The sequence below is a fragment of the Stenella coeruleoalba genome (assembly GCF_951394435.1).
Source record: "Stenella coeruleoalba genome assembly, chromosome: 6".
Classification (NCBI taxonomy): domain Eukaryota; kingdom Metazoa; phylum Chordata; class Mammalia; order Artiodactyla; family Delphinidae; genus Stenella; species Stenella coeruleoalba.
Genome location: NC_137151.1, coordinates 47,016,525 through 47,031,089, shown reverse-complemented (window position 1 = coordinate 47,031,089; position 14,565 = coordinate 47,016,525). Strand labels below are relative to the sequence as shown.

The window sequence follows — 14,565 nt, the reverse complement described above, 5'->3', positions numbered from 1 at the left end:
ATCCACCACATCAACAAAGAAAAAAATCAAAATTATATCAATAGATATAATTATTTCTGCTCTATTTTGGTTTCTGGTCAAACCAAAAACCAAAACTCTATTGGTATCAGTAGATTTCTGCTCTATTTCTTATCCTATTTCTTTTCTTCTGTTTACTTTGGATTTAATTTGCTCTTCCTTTTACAGTTCCCACAGGTGGAAGATTAGATTACTGATGCAGAAATAGTGCAGAAAAAGCATTTAACAAAATCCAACATCCATTCATGATAAAAACTGACAGCAAACTAGGAATAGAGGGAAATTTCCTCAACTTGATGAAGAACATCTACAAAAAACTTACAGCAAACATCATACTTAGTGGTGTGAAACTAAGAGCTTTCCTACCAATATCAGAAACAATGCAAGGATGTCCCCTCTCACCACTGCTTTTCAACGTTGTACCAGAAGTCCCAGCTAACGCAGTAAGACAAAAAAAAAAAAAAAGGAAACGAAAGCTATAAAGACTGGGAAGGGAGAAATTAAACTGTCTTTGTTCACAGATGATAAGCTTGTCTATGTACATATGTATATACATTCTATTAAAGAACTGACCCAAAACTCCTGGAACTAAGTGATTATAGCAAGGTTGCAGAATACAAGGTTAATATACAAAAGTCAAACACTTTCCTATATACTGCAATGAGAAAGTGGAATTTGAAACTAAAAACACAAAACCATTTACATTAGCATCCAAAAAAATGAAACATTAAGGTACAAATCTAACAAAATACGTAAAAGTTCTATATGAGGAAAAAAACAAAACTCTGGTGAAACATACCAAAGAATTAAATAAATGGAAAGACAGTCATGTTTATGGGTAGGAAGACTCAATTTGGTTAACACATCAGCTTTTCCCAACTTGATCTAAAGATTCAATGCAATCTCAATCGAAATCCCAGCAAGTCATTTTGTGTATCAATCAGTACTGACAAAGTGATTCTCAAGTTTATATGAAGAATCAAAAAAATCCAGAATAGTCAACAGAATACTGAAGAAGAATAAAGTTAGAGGACTGACTTCAAGACTTACTATGAAGCTACAGTAATTCAGACAGTGTGCTATTGACCAAAAAATAGACAAAAAGATCAGTGGAAGAGAACAGAGGGTCCAGAAATAGCCCCATACAAATACACTCAACTGATCTTTGACAAAGGAGCAAAGACAAATTCAATGGAAAAAGAATAGTCTTTTCAACAAACAGTGCTGGGACAACTGGACATCCATATTAAAAAAGATGAATCTAGGCACAGACCTTACACCCTTCACAAAAATTAACTCAAAATGAATCACAGACCTAAATGTAAAACAGACCTATAAATCTACTAGAAAGTAACATAGGAGAAAATCTAGATGCTCTTATGTTTGGTGATGAAATTTCAGAAATACCACCAAAAGCAAGATCCATGAAAGAAAAAAATTAAGTTAGACCTCTTTAAAATTAAGAACTTCTCCTCTATGAAGGACACTATTAAAAGAATGAAAAGAAAACCACAGACTGGGAGAAAATATTTAAAAAACTCATATCTGATAAAGGACTCCAAAATATACACAGAACACTTAAAATTCAACAGTAAGAAAACAAAGATCCCAATTAAAAAATGGGTAAAAGATCCAACAGACACCTCACCAAGGAAGATATACAAACTGCAAATAATGATACGAAAAGGTACTCAACATCCTAGGTTATTAGGGAATTACAAGTCAAAATAATGAGATACCATTACATACCTATTAGAATAGCTAAAATTCTAAAATTGACAATACCAAAAGTTGATGAGGATACAGAGCAACATGAGCTCTCGTTCACTGCTGGTAGATGTGCAAAATGGAATAGCCACTTTGGAAGTCAGTTTGGCAGTTTCTTACAAAGCTAAACACTGCCTTACTGTACAAACCAACAATTGCACTCCTAGGTATTTACCCAAAAGAGATTAAAAACTTACGTCCACATAAAAACATGCTATTACTTAGAGTACATTTTTCATAGCTGCCAAAAATTGGAAGCAACCAAGGTGTCCTTCAATAGGTAAATGAATAAACAAACTCTGAATTATCCATACAATGGAATATTATTCAATGATTAAAAAAAAAACTATCAAGCCAAAAAAAATTAGAAGAATCTTAAATGCAAACTGATAAGTTAAGGAAGCTAGTCTGAAAAGCCTATGTACTGTATAATTTCACCTATATTACATTTTGGAAAAGGCAAAACTACAGAGAGAGCAAAAAGATCAGTGGTTGCCAGGGATTTGAAGGAATGAATAGGTGAAAATACAGGGAGTTTTTATCGTAATTCAACTATTCTATAAGGTAATGTAATGGTGGATCTATGACATGGATTTTTAAAAATCCATAAAACTGTACAACACAAACACCAAAGAGAATGGATTTTAGTTAATAAGGTACTGACTACATTAACTGTAACAAATGTACCACACTAATGCAAGATAATAATTGTGGAAATTTTGTGTGTGTGTGTGTGTGTGTGTGTGTGTGTGTGTGTGTGTGTGTGTAGGAGGTAGTATATGGGAATTTGCTGTACTATCTGCTCAATCTTTTGTAAATCTAAAAATGTTTAAAAAAAACCCTATTAATCCACTTAAAACTATGTAAAGGACCTGAACAGGCATTTGTCCAACGAAGATACATGAATGGCTAACAGGTACATGGAAAGATGCTTGGCCTCACTAATTATTAGGGAAACGCAAATCACAATCACAAGATATTACCGCATGCCTGTTAGAATGACCAGCACCAGAAAGACAAGAGATAACAAATGCTGGTAAGTATGTGGAGAAAAGGGAACCCTTTGTGCACTGTCAGTAGGAATGCAAATTGATACAACCACTATGGAAAACAGTATGGAGGTTCCTCAAAAAGTTAAAAATAGAACTACAATATGATTCAGCCACCCCACTTCTGGGAATAAGCCAAAGGAAATGAAAACACTGTGTTGAAGAGATATATGCACCCCCATGTCTGCATCAGCCTTATTTACAATAGCCAAGACATAGAAACAACCTAAGTGCCCATCAACAAACTAAAGTTGTGGTACAATGGAATATTATTCAGCCATTAAAAAGCAGGAAATCCTGCCCATTTATGGGCATTATGGATGGACCTTGAGGGCATTATGCTAAGTGAACTGAGTCAGACAGAGAAAGGTAGCAAATACTGTATGATCTCACTTAGAAGTAGATATAAAAAAAAAAAATTTCCAACCCCCCCATCCCAAACTCATAGAAAGAGAGATCAGACTTGTGATTACCAGAGGTGGGAGGCTGGGGGAGGGATAACTGGATGAAGGTGGTCAAAAGGTACAAACTTCCAGTTATGAGATAAGTAAGTTCTGGGGATGTAATGTACAACATGATGACTATAGTTAACATGGCTCTATGTTACATATGAAAGCTGTTAAGAGAGTAAATCCTAAGAGTTCACATCACAGGGGGAAAAATATTTTTATTCTTTTTTCTTTTTCTGTATATGAAGTGAAGGATGTTAACTAAATTTATTCTGGTAATCATTTCAAAATATGTGTAAGGCAAATCATTATGCTGTACACCTTAAACTTACACAGTCCTGTATGTCAGCTATATCTCAATAAAACTAGAAGAAAAAAAAAGCACGGATTCTGGAATCTGACTGCCTGGTTCAAATTCTGGCTCCCTTAATTACAAGGTCTTGGGAGCATGCTTGGGAGCAGGATTTCATTGTGTATATATACCACATCTTCTTTATCCATTCATCTGTTTATGGACACTTAGGTTGCTTCCGTATCTTGGCAACTGTAAATAATGCTGCTATGAACATTGAGGTGCATGTATCTTTTCAAATTAGTGTTCTTGTTTTTTTCAGATATACACCCAGGATTGGTACTGCTGGGTCGTATGGTAGTTCTATTTTTAGCTTTTTAAGAAACCTCCATACTGTTCTCTGCAGTGGCTGCACCAATTTACATTCCCACCAACAGTGTATGAGGGTTCCCTTTTCTCTACATCCTCACCACGTTTGTTATTTTTTTTCTTTTTGATGACAGCCATTCTGACAGGTGTGAGGTGACACCTCATTGTGGTTTTGATTTGCATTTCCATGATGATTAGTGATGCTGATCATCTTTTCATGTGCCTGTTGCCCATCTGCATGTCCTCTTTGGAAAAATGTCTATTCAGTTCTTCTGCCCGCCCCCCCTCGTTTTTCTGGCCATGCCAGGCAGCACGTGGGATCTTAGTTTCCCTGCCAGGGACTGAACACGCGCCCCCTGCATTGGAGTGCTGAGTCTTAACCACTGGACCACCAGGGAAGTCCCCTTCTACCCATTTATAAATCAGGTTGTGTTTTTGATGTTGAGTTGTATGCGCTGTTTATATATTTGGATATTAATCCCTTATTGATATCATTTGCAAATATTTTCTGCCATTCCGTACATTGTCTTTTCATCTTGTCAGTAGTTTCCTTTCTTGCACAAAAGCTTTTAAGTCTAATTAGGTCCCATTTGTTTATTTTTGCTTTTATTTCCTTTACTTTAGGAGGCACATCCAAAAAAATATGGCTGCAATTTATGTCAGAGTGTTCTGCCTATTTTTTCCTCTAGGAGTTTTATAGTATCCAGTCTTACATTTAATCCATTCTTAGTTTATTTTTGCATATGGTGTTAGAGAATGTTCTAATTTCATTCTTTTACAAGTAGCTGTCCAGTTTTCCAAACACCACTTATTGAAGAGATTGTCTTTTCTCTATTGTATATTGTTGCCTCTTTTGTTGTAGATTAATTGACCATAAGCAAGTGGGTTTATTTCTGGGCTCTCTATCCTGTTTCATTGATCTACGTGTCTGTTTTTGTGCCAGTACCATACTGTTTTGATTACTGTAGCTTTGTAGTATAGTCTGAAGTCAGGGAGCATGATTCCTCTGGCTCTGTTCTTCTTTCTCAAGATTGTTTTGGCTATTCAGGGTCTTTTCTGTTTCCACACACATTTTAAAAGTATTGTTCTAGTTCTGTGAAAAATGCCCTTGGTAATTTTTTAAAAATAGTGGACATAAGTAAATGCATATAGGCCCAAGGGGCATGCTCCTTGTACTCAGACTTCTCTTTCACTTCTCTATCCCAGACTGTCAAATGATTATTTCGTTTTCCCAAATACCTGGAATGACTTAATATGTAATTTTCTAAGTTTTAGGGCTCCTCATCCTTTCCTGGATTAGTAGTTACCCAGATACTGCTCTACCATTTTAGCACTACTGCCCACACTCACAGCTTTATCCAAGGATAGGAGGCTCAGCACAATCTTGAGAAGAGAGGAAGACCCTTAAAGCCAGCTAACCTGAATGCAGGTTGCCCTCAGGGCCTGACCTTGCTCACTGCCCCTGATATCACTCCTCTAACCACCTCAACCTGGAATCTAGCTTCACCTGGAATGTGTTATCCACAAATCTGATACAATCCACTCCTATACTTGTGGCCTGGCTTTTCTGGTATTTATTTAAATGTGTGATGTTATTTCTGCTCAATTTGATTTCTTAATAGATATCCAGTGACATTTTTACAAGAAATGATGTTCCTAGAATGCATCCTTTCCACCAAAAAGTTTTACTGTATAAACAAAACAATGCTCTTCATTTGGTATCTTCTCCAACTCCTTCCAATCAAAACATATTTGCCCTGCCAAAGCAAAAGGTCAGTTATCATCATTTTTGTTTAATAGGGAGAACAGCAAAAAACATTCCAAGGATAATGAAATTAAAGTTGGATGTTAGATCAGCATCTGTCTCACTCTTGCTGAAAACCTAGTAGAATACATACGTCCACCTTACACTAAATAAGCAGAATTTTTCTTCTTTTCCAATTGTAGACTTGACAACGGTCAGCTTCACTGAACTGAGGAGTCAGTTTCAAGTGTACTGAGGTGTACAGCAGTGTACACGCATGGACAGGCACCTTCCCAGGGCTTAAGATGTTGGCTGCAGACACAAACAGCAGAATTCAGTTTCCTTTGAGTGGGTTCCTCTCCCTGCCTGACAGATAACAAGGGGTGCTACCCCACCAATTCCTTCTCCTGAACTCTTTCTTTCAGCCAAGAAACAGGTGAGACATTCTACTGATTTGTGTGTGTAGGAGTAATGCACTGAGAAGGGGAAGTGAACCTTCATTTCAAAACAAGCAAAGGAGTCCTGTTTCAAAGAAGCATTTAATTGAGTTCAAAACTGGACATAAATTAACTACAGAATACTTATGAAACAATATCTTAAGTTCCTTCACTTTCTAAAATTCTGAGATACTGTAAAATATGATATTAAGTAAAAGGGGTAATGGGAGGTCAAAATAAAGAATTTATTGCTATGTAAACAGTCATTTCCTTAAAAAAAAAAAAAAGGTTTGGATCTTGAATTTAATGAAGTTCTTAAACTCCAAAAGGAATGAAAGAATTTTAACATCTGGGTTGAGGTACCCAAAGTAAATTTGTTATAACAGTAAGTAAAACAGAAGTAGCATTTTCTGTATGTCACACAACTGACCAATGTGTAGAATTAGCTTAAATGAGGAACAGTTTGAGTATCTTGGGTCATCAATGACTATAGGTCACCAAGATGCTTTCGACCTGGTCAGAATACCACAATGTGTTGTGATTAAATAAGTTCCCCAGAATACCAATATGGGTTACTATGGCGAACTGGTACCAAAAGGGACAGGAAAGAACAGGCAGGTTTATCTCACATCCACACCAAGACTGGAGTCATTCCACTCCTAACTCCTTCTTGGCAGATAATTTTTGTCCTAAAATGACACTGTTGGTGAATAAGTGAGCTCAATTTTTAACCTGATCCACAGAGCAGGTCTCTCAATTTCACTGTACACACCAATGATTTTATTCTTGTATTTTATTCTGTATATAATTTTGAGTCCTACGAGATCAATGTCTCAAAAAAGTCATGATGTGTACGCTTATATCTTCACCATTCATTCACTGATTTATTTATTTGGCAAATATTTAACTGCATACCTAATCATATGCTAGGTACTACAGTAAGCAGTAAAATTAAAAGGGAAAAAAGAAGTCCCTCCTTTCAATGAGCCTTATGAACTAGTGAAGCAACAGAGGGCAAACAATCACAACTGCAGGTGGTCGATGCACACAACACAGGAGGGCTTGAGGTAAACAGTGCCAAGAACCCTGCTTAGAGGGGTCAGGAAAAGGCTCCTAAAGGTAGTCCTGGAGATGAGCCTTGAAGAACAAGTGGTATTTTAAAAAGAGGAGAAGAGAAGTAAAGGGCTATGTAAAGCCCTGGAGGCATGAAAAAATAAGAGATAAGTCAGAGATCTAAAAGGAGCTCATTATTATTGTATCTGGAAGTGTGAAGGGTTAGAGGAATGGGGGGTGGGGTGCGGTGTACTGAGACTGTAGTGTAGGAATGTATGGAGAATGAGATGCAGCTTCTGTTCCTGAGGAACTTACAGTCTAGTGGAGGAAACAGACCTCCAACAGCTCATTTCAATGAGGCTGATGTCATGGTGGAAGAATACACAGCAAATTGTGACTGGACAGGCACAAAGGAGGGCCTTAAACACCATACAAATATGTTAAAATTTTATCCCACAGGCAACAGTGAGTCTTTGAAAAATTCTAAATGGGTACCAATCACAACAGTGGCAGTGTGGATGACTGGAAGGTACAAAGACAAGAGCAGAGCAATACAATACAATACTTTGGCAGACCAATACAAAGGTGTCTGCCAGAGCCCAGGCAAGCAATGTGATGGGCCTGAGCTAAGCCGCCCTACTGTGGCAACTATGCTTTTCTAGCCAGGGAAATGGGAGGTGATTCTTTCAAATCTATCATTAAAAGAAAAAGAAAAATTCAGAGCAATATTTTCTGAAATTCCTTGTATTCAAGGGCTTAGAAAGAAGTTATATCAAGCCTTCCTTGAAAAAAAGAGTCAACAATAACGAGTTTAAATTTTAGTACAGATAAACTTAAGGTCAATAATAGGCATAGAGGTAAGCAAATAATGGAATATAAATTTGATAGAAAATTATATACACATTGAAAATGACAACAGGAGACTACAAAAACCTGAGGAACTTAAAATATATGTAGAAAAGGCAGGAAAAAAACTGTATGTGTAGTACAATTTAGTATAGTATATAAAATATATATATGCTGACAGACTAAAAGAGAAAAAATGAAAGTTAAAATAATTTTCTATTATTTTTATTCCATTTATTACAACAATAGAATAAAATGAAATGAAAAAAACAACACAGATTAATGTTTATTGTATCTAATGGGCCCCACCCAGATGGGTTACATCCAGTTTCTGGTTCCAGTTTCCTACAATGGCTTTTACAAATGGTCCTATTGTCCAGCTACATTGTTATTAAAATACAAAAAAAGGGGGGAGGGGATACGTTGGCTTAAAAAATCCTTAAAATTCATATTAAGAACAGCTATCTCATTCCTGATACAAAGACAAGGAAAATTCAACATGCTAAAGGGACTCAAAGTCAAAGACATAGTGGAAACAAATCACACAATTTTTGCAAGTGTATTTCTCTTGAATCCTTAGGGGAAAAGTCTCTGGAAAATGCTTTTGACACCTAAGGGCTTTTAAGCCATTTAAAAACAATTGAACCAGTCAACAAACATGCCATTTATTGAGCATCTATAAGCCATGCATTTAACACTAAAGATACAAAGGGAAAATAAAACATAGTCCCTGCCCTCAAGGAGCTCACAGTCTAAAAGGAGAGAAAGAATGGCTACAAACAATGCAATCAAGTATGCTGAGTCCTCTGTTAGAGGTATGTACAAGGTACTAAGATAAGCAAAGAGAGGTAGAATGAGAAATCAGGGTAAGCTTCAAAAGGGAGTTAGGTCTTAAATGAGCTACAGAAAGGGAAAGAAGACTTGAATAGCATATGCAAGGAAATGTGAAATGTGAAACAACAAGGCAAATGTGGATAATTTTAAGTTATTCCCTATGATGCAAAGAGTGAGGGAAAGAGCAACAGGAAATGAGGTTAAAGGGGTAGCAGGTAACAAATCACAAAGGGCCTTGTATTCGAATTAGAGAATCTGGCTATTACTAAATTTTGTCAAATCTATATAAGATGCACCATTACTTTATGTACTGCAAGAAAGAAAAAAAAAAGCTTTATATTGGGGTCTATCAATAAATTTAATAGAATACTCCTGCATAAAGCTATACTACCAAAGGGCAACAGCCTCAGCGTAAGATAAAGAAATAAACCAGCCATGTAGAAAGGAACAGCATGAAACTATATTTCTCAACTTGCCCTTAGGTGGAAGGAGGGGAGAAAAAACCTCTCGCTGAGAACTGAATTCCAAGCAGGTCTACAGCCTACGTGTGTGGTCTAAAAAAACAAACAAATAAAACTAAAGCTACCAGTGTGGTCCAAAAACAAACAAATAAAACAAAACAAACAAGTAAAGACTTTAAGGTGGTCTCAGGTTGGTCCCCAGATGCCTGGCAAAAACAAGTAGAAATTCTCTTTAGACAAACCAGATTTTAATCCACGAGAAAAGCAATTTAAGATGTAATCTCATTTCAAATATGACAAAGGCACATCTTAGAATCGATGAAAAATAGTAGATCTTACAGCCAGCCTTGAATCTGGAGACGTTTCAGAATCACCTGGAGAACTTTTTAAAAAAACTTATTACCAGGCTGCATACCAGAGATTCTCATACAGGGAGGCCTGACACAGCCCTAGAATCTCTATTTTAACAAACTACTAAAGGTTGTTTTTTTTAAACACAGCCAGACAAGATACCAAGACACCAGCATTCTGTCTGCAAAATTAGCTGAAAATTCCTATTGTAGAATAAAGAACAACAGTAGGATTTTAAGCCACATCATGATTTGATCAGAAGACCACTCTGGTGCCAGTGGACCTGTGGAGAAGATAGGTTAGAAGAGGGTAAAGATAGGAGATGGTGGATAGTAAACAGAACAGTCAGGAGATCAGTGAAACAGTTTTAAGGCAAAAGATGGTGATCATTTAAATAGTAACGATGGGGACAAAAATAAGAGGATCGAAGGAGGCAGAATTAGAATTCCATAAAAACTACATGAAGGTAGAAGTGTAGGATCTAATTCTAAAAATTTTAGAAGACTTGCCCCTAATCAGCATAATTGCCACTAGGCCTTGAAAAATAAATTTTTATTTGGGTATGGTAATCTACCACCTTTTAGCTGTATGATAAAGTGTAAGTGCTATAGAAAATCCTGTACTACATAACTATCAAATGTTCCAAATGCAACTCACACTCCAAATGATCTTGAAGTTGAGATGTAAGCATAGAGGGATTTTATTCTTTCACGTTTAACATTTCTATAAATCAGTGCATACAAACTGAAAAATTAAAATCTCTTTGGGCAAAAAGAAAGGATTTTTCACTGGTTGATAAATTTAAATTACAAACAGAAAACAATGAATTAACAAACTTACGCTGAATATGAATGAACTGCTTTGGCTGTTTAAACTCTCCTTTGTACAAGCGATTGTAATAGTTGACATTGCTCTCTGCCTCAGGAACTGGAATGACCATGCTCTCTTTTTTTTCTCTGAACACTTGCTGTGCTGAAATAGCTCGCTGTAAATGATGTTCCTGGAAAATGTAAAGTAGGCAACATGAGTTGTTTTAATAATGTCAATTCAATGCAAAATTCTATTTACAATTTACTGTTCAATAATTGCACAGTGCTTTAAGAATCAATTCTAAACAGTTCCTTTGCCACAGACCTTCAGAAAACATTGCTATCATTCTCCCTTAATACTTGTACTCATACTGATACCATGTTAGATGATTACAATTTTAATAAGTAGGATTTTTTCAAAAAAGATTAAACATTCACAAACTAGAATTTAACATCTCAAGAATTTAACATTACAAGAAAATCGATCCCCTGGTTTGCTAAATTAATTGAGGTGTTTATCACCAATAACAAGATGACAGAAAAACATGCAAATAACAGGAAAAGAATTTGTATCACAGATTTTAAGTATCTTCTGCATTTATATACCTGAAACTTCAACAGTACAAAATTCTGAATATATTACTATCACGGCAGGAAATATTTTTTAACAAAGGTGAAACAAAAAGTTCTTATAAAATACACCCAGATTCTAGTAACTTTTCATTACCTCCACCACTTAATGGACACTTTCTCCCTTGACCCACTATGGACCATTCCCAACAAAGCACCTTTACCTTGTGGAAGGTAGTAAATTAAGTCATGTCATTCCCCAAAGCATCCCCTTCATATTTAGATTAAAGGTTAAAAAATCACTCAACGCTTACAAGGCTTTATACCTCTCTGACCTTATTTCCTACTTTTCTCCTCCCAAACTTTATTCTAGCCACACTTCTCCTCTCCTTTAAGGTTCCTAAATATCCAAATGGATTGTTTCTGAAATTCCTTCAGTCTCATGTCATCAGAGAGGCCTTCTGTTATTTCCTTACCTAAAAGAGTACTGGCATATACCCAGAGAAAACCATAACTCAAAAAGACACATGCACCCCAATGTTCACTGCAGCACTATTTACAATAGCCCAGTCATGGAAGCAAATTAAATGCCCATTGACAGACAAATGGATAAAGAAGATGTGGTACATATATACAATGGAATATTACTCAGCCTTAAAAAGGGACAAAATTGGGTCACTTGTAGAGATGTGGATGGACCTAGGGACTGTCAAACAGAGTGAAGTTAGTCAGAAAGAGAAAAACAAATATATTAATGCATATATGTGGAATCTAGAAAAATGGTACAGATGAACCTGTCTGCAAGGCAGAAATAGAGGCACAGGCGCAGAGAACAAATGTATGGACACCAAGGGGGGAAGGGGGGGGATGAATTGGGAGATTGCGACTGACATATATACACTAACTAACATGTATAAAATAGATAACTAATGAGAACCTGCTATATAGCACAGGGAACGCTACTTTACTTTGTTGTGCGGTAGAAACTAACACAACATTGTAAAACAACTATATCCCAATTAAAAAAAAAGAGAGAGAGTACTGGCTATGCTGCAATGCATAAATTAAGATTTATTTATCAGCAGCCATCCTTTCAATACATTTCTGAGTACCTGGCAGACACCAGATACTACTCCTGTCCCTGAGAATTATGAGTGAATGAGAGACAGACTTTGCCATTAAGGAACTTAGGTAGTGAAAGAGAGATACCTGAGTATGCGATCTGAGCTTGACAAGCGTATCTCTTTTCAATTAGTCAAATCACTCGTTTTGGGAGGATAAAGATGTCCAAAGAAAGTAAAGTGTAAATTAAGAGTTTTAGGATCAACAGGGATTTTTAGCAAGGCAAAAGAGGAAAAGAAGAAAACAACCCTGGCAGAGAAAACAGAATATCCAAAATGGACAAAAGCCCAGAGACATTCAATAAAAGGCAAATATTGAACAAAGGGACATGAGGGTGGGTGCTGGTTTAGATCTGAAAGTTTCTTCACCTTCGGTGCAAGGAAGAAATATGTTCTTCTTCATAGGGTAGAATCCCAAGTTGGAGCACTAAGTAAATTTCCCCATATAAAAACTACTATTGATTTAGTTAAAATCTATTAGTACTCAAATTTTTGAGTCGTCTAAGAAGTTGTGATGGGATCAAACACGCAAACAAACAGCATCAAGAAACTAGGAAGCCAGGCCTTGACTGAGGTTGGCAATTTCTAGCATTATTTAAGCCTATACTTTCCTATTACCTTCATGATATTTCACCTCTCCTAGTTAAAGAAAGTGATGCAATATGCAATGCCACCCTGCATTTATATGTTTTACAGCTCTCGAAGTACACCCACAATCACATGTCTATTAGCTCCTTACAATCTGGGGACACAGGCGTAGATATTATCTCATTTTGTAAATGAGACTCAGGAAACAAGTGACTTGCTCTTAGCAAATAGGAATGATGTATAAGAGAGCCAAATTTCAGGACTCTGATTCCAGTGTTCCTTGACTATTCCATCCTTATTAGAAAAGTCTGACAGATAAAAAACCATGTTCTTGTAATGCTAATAATCTACAGACACAGGTAAAAAAAGGAAACTGAGTACATTTTTTATTTGAAGAGATTCTTTTGATATATATTTGACTTTGCCCTAAATACAAAACATTTTTAGGTATTATCCAATTTTGAAATACATCTTCAATAGATTAAGATTTAACATTAATTTTACAAATGAAAAAACTTAAAAACAGATCATGGATGACTCCCTTCTTAATGCGGCCTACAGATGACAGATGCAGCCAGAAATTGAGGCCAGATCATGACACCTCCCCCATTTTAATCTACAGACTAATCAGTGGCAAACATACAAAAGGCTCAAAGTAGGTACCGGTTTTGATTTGTCATTTTATTGGGGGAAGATGTTGACATGAGTAATGCTGATTCCTTGTTACATGCTGCATCATACACTGGTGAGGTTACCTAATTTTTAAAAATAACTAAAAACCAAGCACTACCTAATTTCCTTTCCTTTAAAAAAGCATGCCTTTGACCCACTAACTCCACTAATGGAATTCATCAAAAGGCAACAAAGAAATGGGCAACACTGACTAAATGAAAATGCTCATCATGGCACTGTTTATAGCACCAAAAAAAAAAAAAAAAAAGTCTAAATAGCAATAAATACAGACTTAGTATATCTATTATGTCATATCCATAAAATGGAACTCTTAGGTAGTAGAAAAAAACAACATAATTTAGACCTCTATTGACACGAAAAAAGCCTGGAAGAATACAGAATAGAACACTGCACAAAATGCTATAAGTATTTCTTCTTTGTCCCCTTTTGCAGTTTCAGAAATTTTCTATAGTAAATAGTAAATCTACATTTCTTCCATAAACTAAAAAAAAAAGAAAAATGCTATAAAAGTTTAACATCCTAAATGAAAGGACTCTCCACCAAAATACACAAAAACCACTTCTCATGGTTACTTTGACATTCTGAAATATCCTTTTGAAACCTACCATATTGTACCTAAACACGTTTTGTGTTTCCCTAGAAATATTATACTTTCCCTGTACTTTATACTTTTCCTAGTAACACATGAAATTACATGAAAAGCCGTTAAACGCAAACTAAAAGACGCTAAATAATTAATGACTTCTAGTCATGTATAATAAGTATCAGGCACAATCCTACAGGGACAGAGTAGAAATATTTTTTCTTTTGGATATGAGTACACTAAGACTCTATGATTTCTATGACGGAAATCAGCAGGACTGAAATTTGAATCATTATTTGTATGTCTCTTTTCCATCTTGCCAAGCTCATGCCCCAATTTGTAGGGTTTCAGAATGTACTGGGTTAGGCTGCATACAAAGTCAAACATTATTCGTTGATGTTTTAAAAATTTACATCCAAAATTCCCAATTAAAGATACCTGACTGAATAACTACATTTACCTACTCTACCTCACTATAATAGTAAACTTACTAGTAAAGGACTAAGAAACTTAAAAAGCCACTATAACAAA

General features: G+C 35.9%; 1 protein-coding gene across 2 annotated transcripts in view; it reads right to left on the bottom strand.

Moving 5' to 3' along the window:
- EPC2 (enhancer of polycomb homolog 2) overlaps nucleotides 1-14,565 on the bottom strand; it is a 107,420-nt gene that overhangs the window by 54,485 nt on the left and 38,370 nt on the right. For both annotated transcript variants that reach the window (XM_079925005.1, XM_079925006.1), the window contains exon 2: nucleotides 10,511-10,670. In XM_079925005.1, the coding sequence (XP_079781131.1) occupies nucleotides 10,511-10,670 (160 nt within the window). The remainder of the gene's footprint in view (nucleotides 1-10,510; nucleotides 10,671-14,565) is intronic.